The 16,327-nt window shown below is 34.7% G+C and overlaps 1 protein-coding gene across 6 annotated transcripts in view; it reads right to left on the bottom strand.

The window, feature by feature from the left end:
- Positions 1–543: 543 nt before the first annotated feature.
- Positions 544–16,327, bottom strand: part of SRSF11 (serine and arginine rich splicing factor 11) — a 38,536-nt gene continuing 22,752 nt past the window's right edge. For 3 of the 6 annotated variants that reach the window (XM_017660400.3, XM_017660399.3, XM_073234118.1), the window contains 10 exons: positions 16,147–16,256; positions 14,179–14,271; positions 13,367–13,416; positions 12,091–12,218; positions 11,190–11,271; positions 5,875–6,006; positions 3,547–3,636; positions 2,556–2,672; positions 2,028–2,166; positions 544–1,925 (listed from right to left, as the gene is read on the bottom strand). In XM_017660400.3, coding sequence (XP_017515889.1) covers positions 1,728–1,925; positions 2,028–2,166; positions 2,556–2,672; positions 3,547–3,636; positions 5,875–6,006; positions 11,190–11,271; positions 12,091–12,218; positions 13,367–13,416; positions 14,179–14,271; positions 16,147–16,256 — 1,139 coding nt within the window. In that variant the 3' untranslated portion in view covers positions 544–1,727. The remainder of the gene's footprint in view (positions 1,926–2,027; positions 2,167–2,555; positions 2,673–3,546; positions 3,637–5,874; positions 6,007–11,189; positions 11,272–12,090; positions 12,219–13,366; positions 13,417–14,178; positions 14,272–16,146; positions 16,257–16,327) is intronic. The other 3 variants (XM_017660401.3, XM_017660404.3, XM_017660402.3) reach the window with 3 other exon arrangements.

Here is a 16,327-nt window from a genome sequence, read left to right as displayed (position 1 = left end):
ACATTCCTTTTGATAAAATCTTTAAAAAATTACTACAAACTATAAAAACAATGCTGTTTTTCTATATGGCATTTCAATTTTAAAAGTTAAAAAAAGTTAAAACTTGGATAAAAGCTACAATCCCAACTCTTAAATTTCCCTTAATCCTAGTCATTCAAACACTATACTCATTTCATAAATGAATTATACAATTTAGTATTGTACAGTAAATACAAACCGTGGACAGTTTCTATACTACTCCAGAAAAGGAAAATATATTTCACCGAAAATATAAATTTACTAGTTATAGATAGGACTATATGTGTATCCTATAAGTTTGTTGCTTTGCTCAACCCAATTTCTACTCAAAATGAAAAATGAAATTAGTTTTAGATAGAAGTCAAACCAACTTTGACAAATCTGGTGACAACCACTGCAATGATGGATTTCATCTTATTATATTTAAGTATGTGGACTGAAAAGAGAACTTGATTTGTAAAATGAGGTAAATGTCATACATTCAACAGTATAAATAAATACAAATAGTTTTACAGGAACATGACATAAGTTTAAGCTTTTTATTATCAAAGTCTTGTAAAACAATTTCAGAAACTGTACATCAACATGGCACAGACTAGCCTACTTTTGTTTTTACAGCACAAAAGTGAAGCTTTAAACTCCTGTAACTAAGAAAACAGTTGTCTAACTACTTTGCATTTAACATGGAATCACTGTGTGCATAAGATCACTACTGCAGTTAACAGTAACACAAATTTATTGGTTTTATACAACTTGAGATCAAATAAAAAGTACATTATCAAGTAGATTTGTCTTACTTAAAAGCATATGAAGGTCAATTTAAAATGCACTACCCTTTTTTTCTACCAGTGAGATTAAAACAAATTAACGAACAAGTGTAAAATTGAAAATTGGGACGAGAAAAGTTTTCTTTTACAGGTGGACTCAGGCAGGTAGGTTTCACTGATGTAGGTGTGGAATAAATTATTTCAGGAAAAAAAAATTTCCAAACACCTTATGAAAAGTATACAACTCTACTTCAAAATATGCTATTTACTCACAGCCAAAGGAATTTCATTTGAAATCTTGTTTCTGTAATTAAAGCCTAATTAGCCATCAAAAAAGGTTAGTGCATATGTAACCTTTCAAAGTTAAACAAAAGCCACAAAAATTTAGCCACAAGGCTTAAGGATTATCTATTTCAAACGCTTGTTTCCAGATTAACTACAAGAATGTTAATTTGTCATGTCAACAAACAGGACCATAAGTGGATTCATCATGTTGGAGGATTTTAATGACATTTAAGATATTCCTGCCACAATTAACATGCAATCAGTGCATTCCCTACATGGCTCTATTACGGCAATGAATCAAATTCTAGAAATACTTGTAAGTGAACTTACTTAAGAAAGGAGATCATACAACATAAACAATCCATGCCTGCTGTAGATGCATGCAGCTTTTCATTTTTGTTATGAGGCAGTACCAGAATAGTAAAACTGCTAGGTTACACAATCAGATTTCACCAGGTCAAGAACTGGTTACCCATGTTGTATCATTTTGTAAAAGCTTTTGGATGTGATAACTAATATCAGTATCAGGAGCTGTATAACCATTTATAACTTAGAGCTGTATACATCTAGGTGCGAGATGAACAAATACAGCATGAAGAAACCCCACACAGGAATGACACTGATGCATGTGTTCAGCGGGACTCTCCGGGAGGCAGGTCAGTCACTCATGTCCATGTCCTCTTCATGATGATCATCCCCGTTCACTTTGGACTCTCTCAGCGAATCACCAGTTCCCTTTTCCACAGAACATTCTTTTGTTTTAGGGGAACCTGGTTCTGTCGTTTTTTTCTCCTCTTTTTTCTCTTTCTCGCTGTCATACCCCTGCTCCTCTTCATCATAATCCCGTGTAACCTGCTTTGCCGAGAATAATAATAAAAGTAAACTTCACAGAAAAATCACTTCTTAAAAGTACCAGCACCACCCAAAATACCAAAGTACATTAGTTTGTAAACATACTTTTACATCTTTATCACTCTCTGATTTTCTTTCCCGATCCTTTTCCTTATCTTTACTTTTTTTCTTCTTGCTTGTTGAGCGCTCTCTTTCATCTCTGCTTCTTTCTTTGTCTTTATCTTTCTTTTTCTCCTTTTTATGTCTAGGATGACAGTAAAATATTCTCAAGAAGAGATATTTTAAAGCAACCATTCAAGAAGTTTTACTCTTAAGTTTAGCAACAAGTTTAAACTTGTTTAGATCCAAGTTCACACGGTATAAAGAGGATAGCAAAGATCCAATTTCAAAACACTGGATACAAACTGTGGGCAAGTAATATATGCAAGACTGAGTTCTGAGTTATGGGTCTAAAATGCCCATTCCTAAACAATGTTTACTATAAAACAGTCTCAAGTCATAAAGGGACTACATCAGTACATGTTTAAGCACTTTAATTCCTATAAATGAAGAAAAATTCTAGCAGTTTTAAAAATGAAAACTGGCAGTTTCTGACAAAATTAGGACAGATCTAAATGATTAACACAGTCTTACCTCCTTGGAGATGGTGAACGAGACGGTTTTCTTTTAGGAGACCTAGGCTTTTTTGGGGATCTTGTGCCACTCCTGCTTCGTCGTCGTCGTCTTTCTCTAGAACCACAAATGTGCAAACTAGACTTTTAAATACAGTATTATCTAAAAAATGCGGACACATCAGACCATGTATATGCTAGCACTGCACTAGGAACTCCTACAGCAGGATTCTAATAATGAAGCCCCAGTTTCAAATACTATTTTGTGTTGAAGAATCACATGGGGTCCCTTATCAGATATACAACTAGCAAATATTTTCCTGTCTGTGGGTTGTCTTTACTTTTGATAATCACCAATTTATCTATTTTTCTTTTGTTGTTTACATTTTTGGTGTCATATCTATCTAGAAAACCACTGCCAAATTCAAGGTTATGAAGATTTACTTCGTTTTCTTCTAAGAGGTTTTTTGCTTTAACTTTTACATTTAGATTTTTCATCCACCTTAAGTTAATTTTTGTATATAGTGTGAACTTACTAGTTAAACAAGAAAACAAGTATTGCAGCAAAACGTGTAAATGGCATAGGGAGAAAATGGAAGCTTAGTGTCATATAAATTCCATTTTAAGTGTGAAAAATATATTTTCTGTGGAGTAAAGCTTGGAACAGACAAATGAGAACCTGCAATGCCTCTTATTGATCAATGAATCACTAAACATGGGAAAAATAATTCTTTTGAGGTATTTTAAATATAACAAAATGAATTTGATATAATTAATTCAGTATACTTTTAGTCACTGAAACTCAGATGTTTCTTCAATTTCAAATCACTCTATACCATAAAATATTAAGTAAAAGATATGAACTTTCTTGATTCTTTACAAACTGCCTTTCAAAAAAAACTTCAAAACCGAAGTATGTATCCATGTACAGCAAAACATTTAATATTCAGAGCCTACTGAGGTTCTTATAAACAAAGTGAAAACAAATTCCCAGAATTCATAATTAACCTTACCTGCTTGCACTTCTGGAACGTCTGGCTGTGCTGTAACTTTTTGGTGGTGTTTTGGAACGTTTTTTTTCTTTGTCTTCCTTCTTTTTGTCTCTAATAAATGAATACATTAGATGATCCAGCTAATATAAATTTACATAGCGTTACATACCAAAACAAAAGCACAATGAGATCTCATTTCATTCATACAATATAAAATCTTGTTCTGATTTTATATAAACTTTTATAGAAACTCTATAGAAGTAATTTATAGAAGTAATTTAAAAAAATCTATTTTCGTGGTATTCCACATAAAACTTCTACCAGAACAAAGTGGACTATGTGGTAAGAAAATAATTAAGGACATTGACCAGTGTCTTAGTATGTCTGGTGATAAATACGAATTAAGTCCTGCTGTTCCTAGGCTCTTCAACACTCCTTTTCTCTCAGCTGATTGTTAATTCACCATGGCTTTCTATCCAAAACTTCTAAAGGGATTCCCTTACCCTATATTCTCTATTTTATTACTTTCCTTCTACAGTCAAAAGCCCATGGATGTCCTGTCAAAATTAATAATCATATCACACACCCCATGATATTAACCTCTATCATGAGCCAAGTTAACCTTCTACTTTTTCTTGCTGCTACATATTATGGGCTAGTCAGTGCTATTAGAAAAATATCCCATCATAATGGACTGATACAACCGTTAACTCATCTTTTTTAAAATTCTTATAAATTTACTTGTATTCCCCATAGCATTTCCCCCTTAAAATCATAATTTTCCCTAAGACTCTGGGCAAAGGGTAATCAATGTATCTGTTGAGGGAAAAATCCCTTACGCCCACAAACACATACAAACCCATCCTCATTATTCTATACTTTGGAGATTAAAGCATTCCTTTTGTTATTGTAAAGGGATCCCCTCACAATATACTCTCTATTTCACTCCTTCCTTTCTTTGGTTACTCTTCTCCTATCAGTTACTCTCCCCTCATTCAAGTCGTTATCATCTTATTTTTAGATTACTGTTAACAGTAATAACTTGAAAATATTAACTCCCTGATCATCACTTTTCAATCTATTCCTACTGCCTCTGTATCAGGTGCAAACTCCTCTTAGTGTGAACAACAAAGCCGTATGTGTATGATCAGTCTCCTTACATTTTTCCGACCTCATTTCCTGGTCCTCCTACACCAAAATACTTGCTTTCAAGAATTCATGCTAATTTTGTAAACAACATTCTCTATCTGAAACCATGGATCCAGCTCCCCAAGTCCAGTCAAACTAGGAGAACTGAATTCTCAGGAGTCACTTTTCAGTTAAGCCTCTTCTAGTATCACTAACAATATCCCTTCCTCTTTAATTACAGTCATCTCTCTCCTAGTAAAAGTTCCTTGAAGGAAAGAATGTCTACTTCCCCTTTGTATGACAGACGTTTCATTAAGCAAACTTGTTTCACTGACTGGATTAAGAGATGGCTCACTCTGTAAAGTATGCTGACTAAAGCCTCCTTACAAACTGAACACTCAGTAAGCAAAGCTATCCCCAAACCTCTATTCTCAGCTCAGTTATGTCTACTAAGATACATTTTGTTGGCACCCAGCTGCCACATAAATAGATAAATGGATAGGAATATAAAATAAAGGGCTGCTTCTAGAAAACTATTTTAAAAAGAGATAAAGGACAGTTGGTTAAAAAAAAAAAAAAAGGTTGTTAAAGTCTATGTGTGTGGCAATTACAAATGGAAAAAAAAATCTGGGCACTTTTCAAGAAACAGTCCTCTTGCCACTTTTAAAGGTGGTTCAAATGAAAAAACAGTGGTTTGGTTTTGCAGTACTCAAGACTAGACATACTAATTTAAAAGGGTATGGCCCTACATGAGAAAGACTAGAATGCATGTTTAAGTCAAGGTGGGGATGTTTGTTTTTAATGACTCTTTACTTTTAACTCTCTGCTGGTCCCAAATCATAGGATAAGAGACTCTCTGAAGTATGGTTTAGTGTTTGGCATATAGCAATTCTTAATAAATGTTTATAATGTCTTGATGACATATGATGAAATAAGGTATGGCTATCTGCCATAAATTCTTTGATATAAGGAGGTAGCACTAAATCCTTAAAGAGAATATCTAGTAAGATAGCTAACAATCTGGGCCTTCAGCCATAAACACAAACCATACTTTACAAAGGAGCGCAAGAAAACAAACTAAATCAGCCTCCTCAAACTTTAAATAATTTCTTCCCAGTCTAGCCCTATATTCCCATCATCACCTTTTGTCATTAAGCTGCACAGTGTTTGGGCTCCTAGGACTCTAAAATCTGTCTTTCCACCCAATGTGAATAATAGTACCTGGTTTTTGATGTGCTCCTTGACCTTCTACCTCTCTCTCTGGAATGAGATCTTCTCCGTCTTGGGCTTTTGGATCGTCGCCTACTCCTTGACTTAGAATGTGACCTCCTTCTTGATCTGCTTCGTGACCGCCTAATCATGTAAAAGGAAGCCAATACACACTAGCTCTGTTTGTGATGCATGTTATATCACTCAGCATCAGACAGAAGATTCAGATGTATACGCTAACCACGTACTAGGCTGCTGCCATTACATACTGAGTTTATAAAAAAGCATCTTTGACACCCTAGAAATTAGTGACTTTTTAACACTTGTAATTCTTCACCTTTTATCTTTGCTCAACCTATCAAGTCCTTCTATACCCTTTGAAATTACAACTCGAAACTTAAAAATACTGCAAAGAAGAAAATACCTGATTCATTTGCATTCACCTTTCACGATTATACAGCATTTTAGGAGCTTGACTCCTCACTACTATAGGTTAAATTATCAAGTACATGTCTACTACATGCTTTATAAATAGTAACTCATGTCTGCCCTCATAGTAAGCCTCTAAAGTAGGTACCATCACTATTCCCACTTTATAAATGGAAATTACTTAATGTGTTTCTAAATGTTGTTCTCTGTAATAGTCTACTTCTTTTACAATTTAAGAGGAATCTTCGCAATGCAGGTCTTATGTAGATTTACACAATTCAGTACAAATTGCTTCTTTTAATTTAGCCTCATTTCCCTTCAACATGTCACTGTCTATATGTGACCATCTCTTTCCTGTTGTGTAACAAAAATGTTTCTGTGCCTCCTCTCCCCCTCCATCTTCAATCTCATACTTTCTCTCCCAGCATTTAGGAAGTGCAATTAAACTTCTGATGTTGTCAATGATCCTCCTTCCCTTATTTCACTCTTCTATTTTGAGAATAATTAAAAATAAACTGCAGTCTTTTACTCGGATTTCATTTAACTTCTACTTACCATTCAACATCTTTATATGAAACATTGTGAATACTGCGTAAAGTTTTTGCTTTCACTTTCTCAAGGTGCCAAATGACGGACATTTTGGAAATGGAAAAGACTTGTGGTTCAAGTCTCATTTATAAGTCAGATGAAAGCATTCTTTATTTAGCTCTTTAAGCCTATTACTTCAGCAAAGGGAGAGCACTTCACCATCAAAGAGCTGTCATTTAAATGAAATCATGAAGTCCAGTTCAGTGCCTTAGTGCAGGGACATATATTTAATATTAACTCCCTTCTTTCCTCTTACTGGTGTACTAATATAGCTTCTGCTGCTTCATTCTCTAGAAGTTGTTGTAAACCCATTGGTAGCATCTTAATGAATTTAATAAATTTTTATTTGAATCATCCCTTACTTTTGATATTTGAACTATTTACTAACATCAATCCTTCTCAATAACACATCTATATTCTAGGAAATTTTCATTTACCTACCTTTCTTGTAAGCTCCACAAGGAAAGGGTGTATATTTATCTTATGCACCACTGTACCCTTGAGCATTTACTGATTACAGATCCTGACCTCAATAAAAGGGTACCAATAATGTATTTTTGAGTGAAATACTGACCCTGTAAGATATTAGTATCATCACTTTCCTTAAAGAGTTAAAAAAAATTCTGGAAAACAAAAATTGGTGTTAATAAAATTAAGTACTATTCATCTTTTAAGGGTTCTGGCTTTAAGAAAAATTTAAGTCGACAATCATTTTAGCTAAACTGAGTTACATTTTACTACCTTTGTAAGTGTACAAAAAAAAAACAGAAAAATTGAACACATTCTTACAGGTTTCTTTCTAAACAAATTGATTAATAAATATAAAATAGCTTAAGCAATCTAATAAGCAGAGGCACTGTATCAATCTATTTACTATAGGGTCTTAAGATAGTTATTTTTCAAGAGTAATATACTACAGAGCCACTTAAACACACTAATTTATATGAGCTTTTAAAAATCAGAATATAAAGATTAGCATATTTATTGTATCTAAGTAAAAATCTTATTCAAAGTAATGGTCATTTTTCATGCCAGGATGTGTTAAGATACTATAGCCCATAACATAGTCTTTTCTCTGTTATGATGTGTTCTTTACAAGTGTCCAAAACTACTTTGTTCATGAAAATATTTCACTATTATTCCCCACTGGGCAGGTCCAGGTAATTAAGATGTGAGAACCCTAGTATGTATCTGACATATTGCAAAGACAGACACAGGTTCTTGTTTCGAAGTGTTTTGCAGTGTTAAACTAAGCTAAGCTATGCAAAGTGCTGTACTGGAAAATGAGGGTTTTAAGTAGCTCCAACACATCACGTAAAATTTTAGCTTCACCTTGAACAACAACAAAAAAGGAGTTACTCAGGTAGAGGTTAAGTTATGGGAAAAGCATTAGACAGAGGAACACTGTAAGCAAAAAGGAAGATGGCACGTTTAGCAAGTGCTACTGTGTAGAACGGTTGGTCACTGTTTTGGGGAGTGGCAAATGCCAAGATGGGAAAGACAATAATGAAGAGCCCTGAATGCCACTCTAAGGTTTTATTTATCACCTTATTAAAGGCATCAGGGAACTTCTCAAGGTTTAATAGAGCTGTGACATGATCCAGACTTGGCTTTTGAAAGAAATCTTTTAAGAATGAAAATGGATGGGGGAAAAATGGGTGATGGAATAAAATACACTTACCCAACAGGACAATCCTGCAACATTCTGCTACAGACAGACTGCTTGTGTCCCTCTCAATTCTTATGTGAAACCCAGTCCCCAATGTTACAGTATCTGAGGTGGAGCCTTCAGGAAGTGATTAGGTCATGAGGGTGCAGCTTTCACAAACAGGATTAATGCTCTTATGAAACAGATCTCAGGTCCCTTACCCACTCCACCATGTCAGAGTACAGTAAAGAGGCGGCCAACTATAGATGTGGAAGAGGGTCCTCCCCACCAAACATCAAATTTGCCAGCAGTTTGATTTGGGGATTTTTCAGCATCCAAAACTTTGAGAAATAAATTTCTGTTGTTTATAAACTACCCTAGTCTTTGGTATTCTATTACAGCAGCTCAACGAATCAAGACACAGTCCAACACAATGACTGGCCCATCATCTCACATAGTCCTTAAGGTCGAAAATTATTTCAGAACAATAACAAGGCACTATTTGCCTTTTTTCACTACAAATGGGTTGACATTTGATGGTGTGGTGTAAAGGTGCCGGCATCTTAGTACAAATCAAGGCAATGGCAACTCAACTGCCCCAGCAGTCATTGTATTCTTCACTGGCATTTGCAGTTTGCACTTATAGTAGAAGAAAACAAACAAACCACCATTTGCACTAAGGATGTCTTTGATGAAGCAGTAAACAAAATTAAAAAAATTGCAGTTGAACTTTGAACATGGGGGTTTAGGGACACCAACCCTCCACACAGTTTCAAGCCTGCATGTAATTTTTGACTCCATAAAAATGTAACTAGTAATGGCCTACTGTTGACTGGAAGCCTTATGGATAACAAAAAGTCATTTAATATATATTTTGAATGCTATAGGCGTTATATACTGTATTCTTACAATAAAGTAAGCTAGAGAAAATAAAATGTTTTTTTAAATTACAAGTCTCAAAAAATTTTCCAATTTTTGAAAGGAAAAAAATCTGCATGTAAGTGGACCAGCACAGTTCAAACTTATACCGTTCAAAGATCAATTGTATTAATTTTATTAAATGTAGTTCCTTGAGTACTATTAAAGTTGAATTATTGACTAGTAATATTAACTCTAGTCCCTTGAAAAATATTCTGTGCAATGAAATAGGAAGTATGAATAAATCACTTCTGATATTTAGTAAAGTTTAGTAAAATTTAAGGAAGTCACTTGTATACAAGCTTAACTACTTTTTCCATGAAGATCACCTGTACTAGAAAGAACCGATAAACTATGGTTGCTCAGACTTATACCCAGTTAGCAGACATATTCCTGAAAAATGAATGAACCCTATCATTTCAAGGAAAATAAGCAAATTTGTTGCCAATGAAAAAATCCAAGCTTTCAAGAGGTAGTTCTGGAAAATGTGAACCCACGACTGTAAACTTAACAACTTCCTAATATTTAACAGGGTCTTCTAATGAAATTTGTAGGGGTGTTACCAAATGTCCTTTTTTAATACTGTATAACAGAATGTGTTAATACTTGAAAACTTGTTTAACACAATAAGTCAATTATTTTGCAAACCACCACCATGTAATTTCACAAAAGGATGCCTGGGAAAAAGATCCAAAGTGCAGGGAAATCAATAGGTTTTAATGTAACAGAATATGAAAGGTTCATTATTATGGTTTTATATTCCATACTGTAACTATCTTTTAAGAAACTATCACTTACCAAGTTTTGGTGCTGTAACAAAGACTATCAGATTTAGGAAATTATCTGAAAAGACTATAAATTATTTTCCCTTTTCCAATTACATATTTGCATGAAGCTACATATTCTACATATACCAACCAAAATAAATTTCAATAAGTAAGTGCAGAATCCTGTACATGTCTTCTGTTAAGCTAAATGTTAATTGGCAAGGAAGTAAAGCAAAGCCACTTTTCTAACTTTTTTGGCAAGTTTTATTTCACACATTAATATGAACTAATAGGTTTAACTATTACTACTTCAAAAGAGTTGATTTTTAATATGGCCAACACTGACAGCTATAATCCACATAAACAAAAGTTGTCTGGGATTCTCATATTTTCTACAAGTATAAACAGTCCTGAACACCAGCAAGATTGAGAGCCACCGATATAGAAGAACCTTACAAATTTATACAGGGATGTCATATGCAAAGAGGACAAAATGACTGAGTCTTACTCTAGGCACGATAAAAAGCTGATACTGTCAATTAGTTTATCCAGTAATACAAAGTACAATCTCAAACAGAATATGAAGGTGTCATTTGCAAATATGCATGCATTAGATGGCTAAAGTGCAGGTTGCACGACAACCTTTCCACTTAAAAGTATCAGGAGTCGAGTGAAAACTCAGAACTGCAAGTCAAAAGTTTCAAGTCCAGTGTTCTTTTCATAGAAAAGACTCAATTTAGTGCTAGAGATCCAGTGCCTTCCTCCTCCTCCTGGATTTTTTTGGGTTTTCAAGTATCAGTCATCCATTCAGCCCATACCTTTTCTTCATTTATACATGTGTGAGCTAATAGCAGTGGTTACTAACCTATTTAGCCCCTTGTTAAAGTGCTTTAACAGGCAGCAAACTAAAGAATGTGACATACAGAAATTATCTTTGTCTTAGATACAACTGACTATCAAAAAGCAATCAATCTCACCTGTGCCTAGAAGATGAGGGAGTCCTCCTCCTCCTAGAACGTGATCTTGACCTCGAGTGCCTTCGTTTTTCTTCTTTCTTATCTGTATTTAAAAGAAAAGGCATCTGGATTTAGAAATCATCAAATTTGAAGATTATTCCCATTCAGGAGTTTTTCTAAGAATTTACTGTAATTTTTAACTTTTTTATATGCTCCTTAAATGATACAAGTAATCATTTTATAATCAGAACATTAAAGATTATATATTCTGAAATGATACAGCTTATCCAAATTAGACTTCTGATTTTCAGCTACCTGTTAATATATTGACAGGCAATGGGATAACCATTCATTTTTTCTTTTTTCTCAAAAAGACAATCTGCAACAATAAAGCATTTATTTTTAGACATTTGCTTTTCTTTAAACAAATGGCATAACAGAGTATCTTCACTATGGTTAAATAAAAAACTAAAATCAATTAGACTATTCCAACACAGTAAAAAACAACCCCGTCTCCAACAACTAAAATATCACACCAAATATTAGATAACCCTAGGCATTACTAACATCTGGAATGGATCATTCCTGGACTGGATTGAGTGGGGGTGGCCTGCCCTGCACACTGTAGGCTGCTTAGCAACACCCCTGGCGCTCTCCTCGGCGCAGTGGTTATCATCACAACTAAATGTCTCCAAACAGTCTCCAAATAAAGTATTTCCAAATACATCTGGGTGACAATCCCAACCCACTCCAAGAATCACGCCACTACACGATCTTTTATCAAAATCTGAAAAATTAAAACATGAGTTATTATCCAACAAATAAGTGGAATTATTAGGTAAGTTTCCAAGCCTATGTAATAATCGTTTTTGCCAACAATCACATAATTTAAGATTCAACACAGGTGCATGACATAATTTACCTGGTTCTATAGCAGCGGAAATTAGGGACTGTGCTTCTCGTACTCTCTTCATGGCTTCCTCTATTTCTTTACTAGAGGTATCTGATTTCAGACTTGGTGAAACAAGACCAGCAGCTACATGATTCAACCTGCGACAGGACCAAGAATTGAGGTCTGAAGTATTTTAAAATGCACAAACACATTTCAAATACCCAATGTGTCACGTATCATTTCAGTAAGATAACTCTTCAAGAAAAAGGGGGGAGGATTCCATGATAATTTCGGTAAAGCTATAGTATATAATAAAGTACCATTCTTAATATTTTCAGTGGCATCTGCATTTCAGGATGCAGAGTTATGTGGAATAAGAAAAAAAACTATTCTGTTTATAGCTGAACATCCATAAACTTTCCACTAACACATTTTGAGAAATGCTAGTATGGGAATATGCTGATGCTGAAGATTTTTGAGTAACAGACTTTTCTTCATAGGATTTAAAAATTTTCTGTAACATAATTTTGTTGGGGAAGAACAGTACTTGTAAGTTTGCATATGAGGATAGATAGATGCAGAGACCAATGGCATACACACCAAAGTTACTCATGAAATACATGACTAGAAAGGGTTAAGATGCACTGTAAGGGCTTATACACATAAGACAAAAAAAATTATAGACATCAATCTTAGGACAGTAACTTTTTGTGAGGAGAGTGGGAAGTGTAAAAAAGAATGGGTACACAGGGAATTTCAACTATACTGGTGATTATAGGACAGGCACAACTTGTTTGCTCTGGGATAGCGTTTCCCTCACTTCTGTCTCCCTAAGTCCTATTCATCCCTAGGGCTTAGCCAGTCTGATCTCCAAACTAAGTCCTCCTCTGTATAATAAGTTCCCATAGCATCTCTGTTATTCACTGTAGTTAGATGGACCTTTTACTCCATCTAAAATAATGTCTCCTCTCCTGATCAGAAATGTTATGAAGGTGCAAACTTAACAGTAGGTACTCAATATATATTTTTCAGTGAATCAACTAAAGATTGCATTTAGCTCTTTTCCTGTCATTACTGATATAAGAAATATACAAAATTACAATTGTTTTGAAACACTCAAATTTCACTAAAACAAAACCTTTATAGATTGGCTTACCTCTGGATCTTTCTCATTTCTAGAAAATAGAATTATGTATTGCACACACCTTGAGATAACTTTCTTTCTAGCTATCTAAAATAATGTGTTCTCTAGACATTCATATAATAATACATCCCTACCACAAATGGGAACAGAAAAAATCCTTACTTGGGATCAACGGTACTCATAAGCTTCAGCAACTGATCTGCAGCAAGAGACTGCGAAAACAAAAATTTAACAGTGAGAATACATAAAACAGTAAACGACTGTTACTTTTTCAGTATGTTGAAATGTCCTAGGACAAACTGGCAAACCTACAAAAAGTAACATTCTAGGCACAATGATAACAAACAGAAACATTAATTTCAGCCAAATACATCATATTAATTTTTCCAGTAGTCACATTAAAAGATACAAAGAAACAGGTGACATTGGTAGCTATAGTACTAGGTATCCAGAGCTCCTTTATGAAGTTAAATATGAAGATTATGAAGTTGGAGAGTCTAGATTTTACAGAACTATTACCTTCTGCTTATTTTAAGACTTTCTAAGTAATGTCTTAAAGAAATACATAAAAGTTTCCATAATGTTGAGCCAGTATAATAACCAAGATTTCCACGAATGACTTTAGAAAAAAGTTTAGCCAAATCAGTGTGAGACAACCAAAAATCCTGAGTAAATGACAGAGAAACAAATTACATACCCAAATTCTCAACGTTTCATGACTGCTTACCCCTGACATATTGTTGATATGTTGGTTCACTGTGAAACTACTCTCTTTGAACTATGTAAAACGAGAAATTCTTCAATGGGTAAGGGCCTATTGATGCAGGGGTCTCTTAGATCTCTTTTTATTAAGTTAGCATAACAAAAAATTACTACACTATAGCAGTTACCTCCTGCTCTTGAAAGATAGACTAAGTTAATGAAATAAATTCTTTAATTATAAGGTGAGCTCAAAGTTGAAGCTTCAGTTATACCTGAGAGTTCAAGTTCGCTCCAGGAAGCCCAAGTGCAGCAAGGGCAGGATCAAGAGTAGGAGCTCCCAAAGCAGCCAATGGAACAGCGCCAATCTGTGAAATTTTAGATTTTATTCATTTAAAATACCGTTTCATACCAGGGAGACAAACTTTTCTTCTAATGGGCCAGATAATAAGTAACGTAAGTCTGTAGGTTGTGTGAATTCTGTTACAACTACTCAGTGTATGCCACTGTAGCTACAGAACAGCCATAGACAGCACACAAACAAATGGACATGGCTGTGCATCCATGAAAATTAAAACAGGGTCTAGTCCAAGGGCTGTAGTTTGCCTACTTCTGCTATAATACATTGTGGCCTGATTTTTCACTCATTAAAGCACATTTATCCTTAAAATCAGAGTTTAGGAAAAAAATACAAAAAATTTCAATGTACTTTGTGCCACTTTTATTTATTGCTTCTTAGCTCCAAACAAATCCACTCTTCTTTTGCTCTGCTCTGTGATACTGAAAGCAGCACCATTATAGGCATTTCGCCTTTGAAAGCGGCCATGATGTTAAGCTTTAACTGCAGAGGGAGTGGGAAGAACACTGGCAGGGGAAGGGGTTTCTCTTCCTGCTTCCTATATCCCCTTTCTGACTGTGACTGCTGCACCATGTAGGATACCAAGTAATTTTCAGTGACATCCTTCGGAGCAGCTTCCCAGCAAGTTCTGTGGTACCCCAGAGAATTCTCTACTACTCACCCTTTCAAGGGAGGTCTGAATCTTAGCCTTGAGGGGGAAGAGGAGTCTTCCCATCTAAATGTGTTTCTTTCTTGTGCTTTATTCCTCCTTAGCCCTACAAATAGTGGCTGCTTTCTATACCTGTGATTCCTGTATTCATTAGTTTCCCTAACAGTATCCCATTACTAGTTAGTTAATTCCTTCTAGTAAACTTTCCCTGTGCAAATTACTGTGTGGTTCTGTCTCTGCCTGACATAATTCTAAGTAATTAATAATAGACAAAAACCACACAAAATCCTATAGCTTTGGATGCAGTCTGACCTTCTCTACCTACTCTCAAATAACATTTAGTAAATATATAGTACGAAATTTTCTGTAATTTAACTGTTCAAATATAGTGTTACTACTACTATAAAAATGACAATCTTAGTTATCGCACAATTTATACATCAACAGTATCTACAAATTACCCTGATCCTCATTTTATAAGCAGAAAAACCAAGGGTTAAGAGACAAAATCATACTAAAAAAGCTGAGAATTTATGGAGGTCTCTTTTTATGGTATTATACCAACTCTTTCAACAGGCAAATGATATAATAGAAAGAAGGCTGCTGCGGCTCATCATTTACTAAAACTTGTGAAAACACTGACTAGTTACCACCTGAGTGGTTAAAATATATGGTACTAAAGAGCCTTTTAGTTCCAAAATGATATACCTTTTATGGCATATTCAGGGTTAGAGACATTATCCAATAAAATTTTTCTCCAACTTTATTTCATTTTCCCTGTTTTAAACACTCCATTAAGAATTCACTTTTATTTCTAGCCACCTACTTAATTCAAAATGTAAGATAAGAGCAAAAGATCAAAGGTCTCTGAGAAAGAAAAAACAAAGTCTGAACTTCACTTTTCTTTCCTCGTCCAAATTACACACTATTTTAAATGGCATGTTCTAAATAAATCTGATGCCTCATGAGATTTTTTTTTCAGTCACTTATGGGTTGAGAGCCAGCAGCAAAACCGATGTTAACAGATATTTGTGATTTTCAGAATGTTCCTAAAAGATAACTTCAAAAAAATTTTTAATATTATGATTACGATGTAGCCTTTTCCAATACTATGCAGATGTGACATCACTCTGTGAACTAGAATCACAAGAGCATTGTAAAAGGCTCAAATATGTTTACTTTTGACCGCAATTCTGTGTTCCTTTCCATTCTTTAAGGATCCCATAGAAGTAGTACCTGGGTAAGTGGGTTAGGGGTAGGCAGGAGTCCACCACCAGGCAGAAGACCTGCCACTGCATTAGCTGGTGCCAACAGAGACAAAGCCTTAGTCTCATCAGGAATAACTCCTGCAGAGAAACATCCTAGCATTAGAACACATTCTTTTCCAAGACAGAAAACACACAAAAACACCCAGAAA

The sequence above is a fragment of the Manis javanica genome, chromosome 4 (genome assembly GCF_040802235.1).
Source record: "Manis javanica isolate MJ-LG chromosome 4, MJ_LKY, whole genome shotgun sequence".
Classification (NCBI taxonomy): Eukaryota; Metazoa; Chordata; class Mammalia; order Pholidota; family Manidae; genus Manis; species Manis javanica.
The sequence above is the reverse complement of the archived record's forward strand: the minus strand, read 5'-3'. Positions and strand labels throughout refer to the sequence as shown.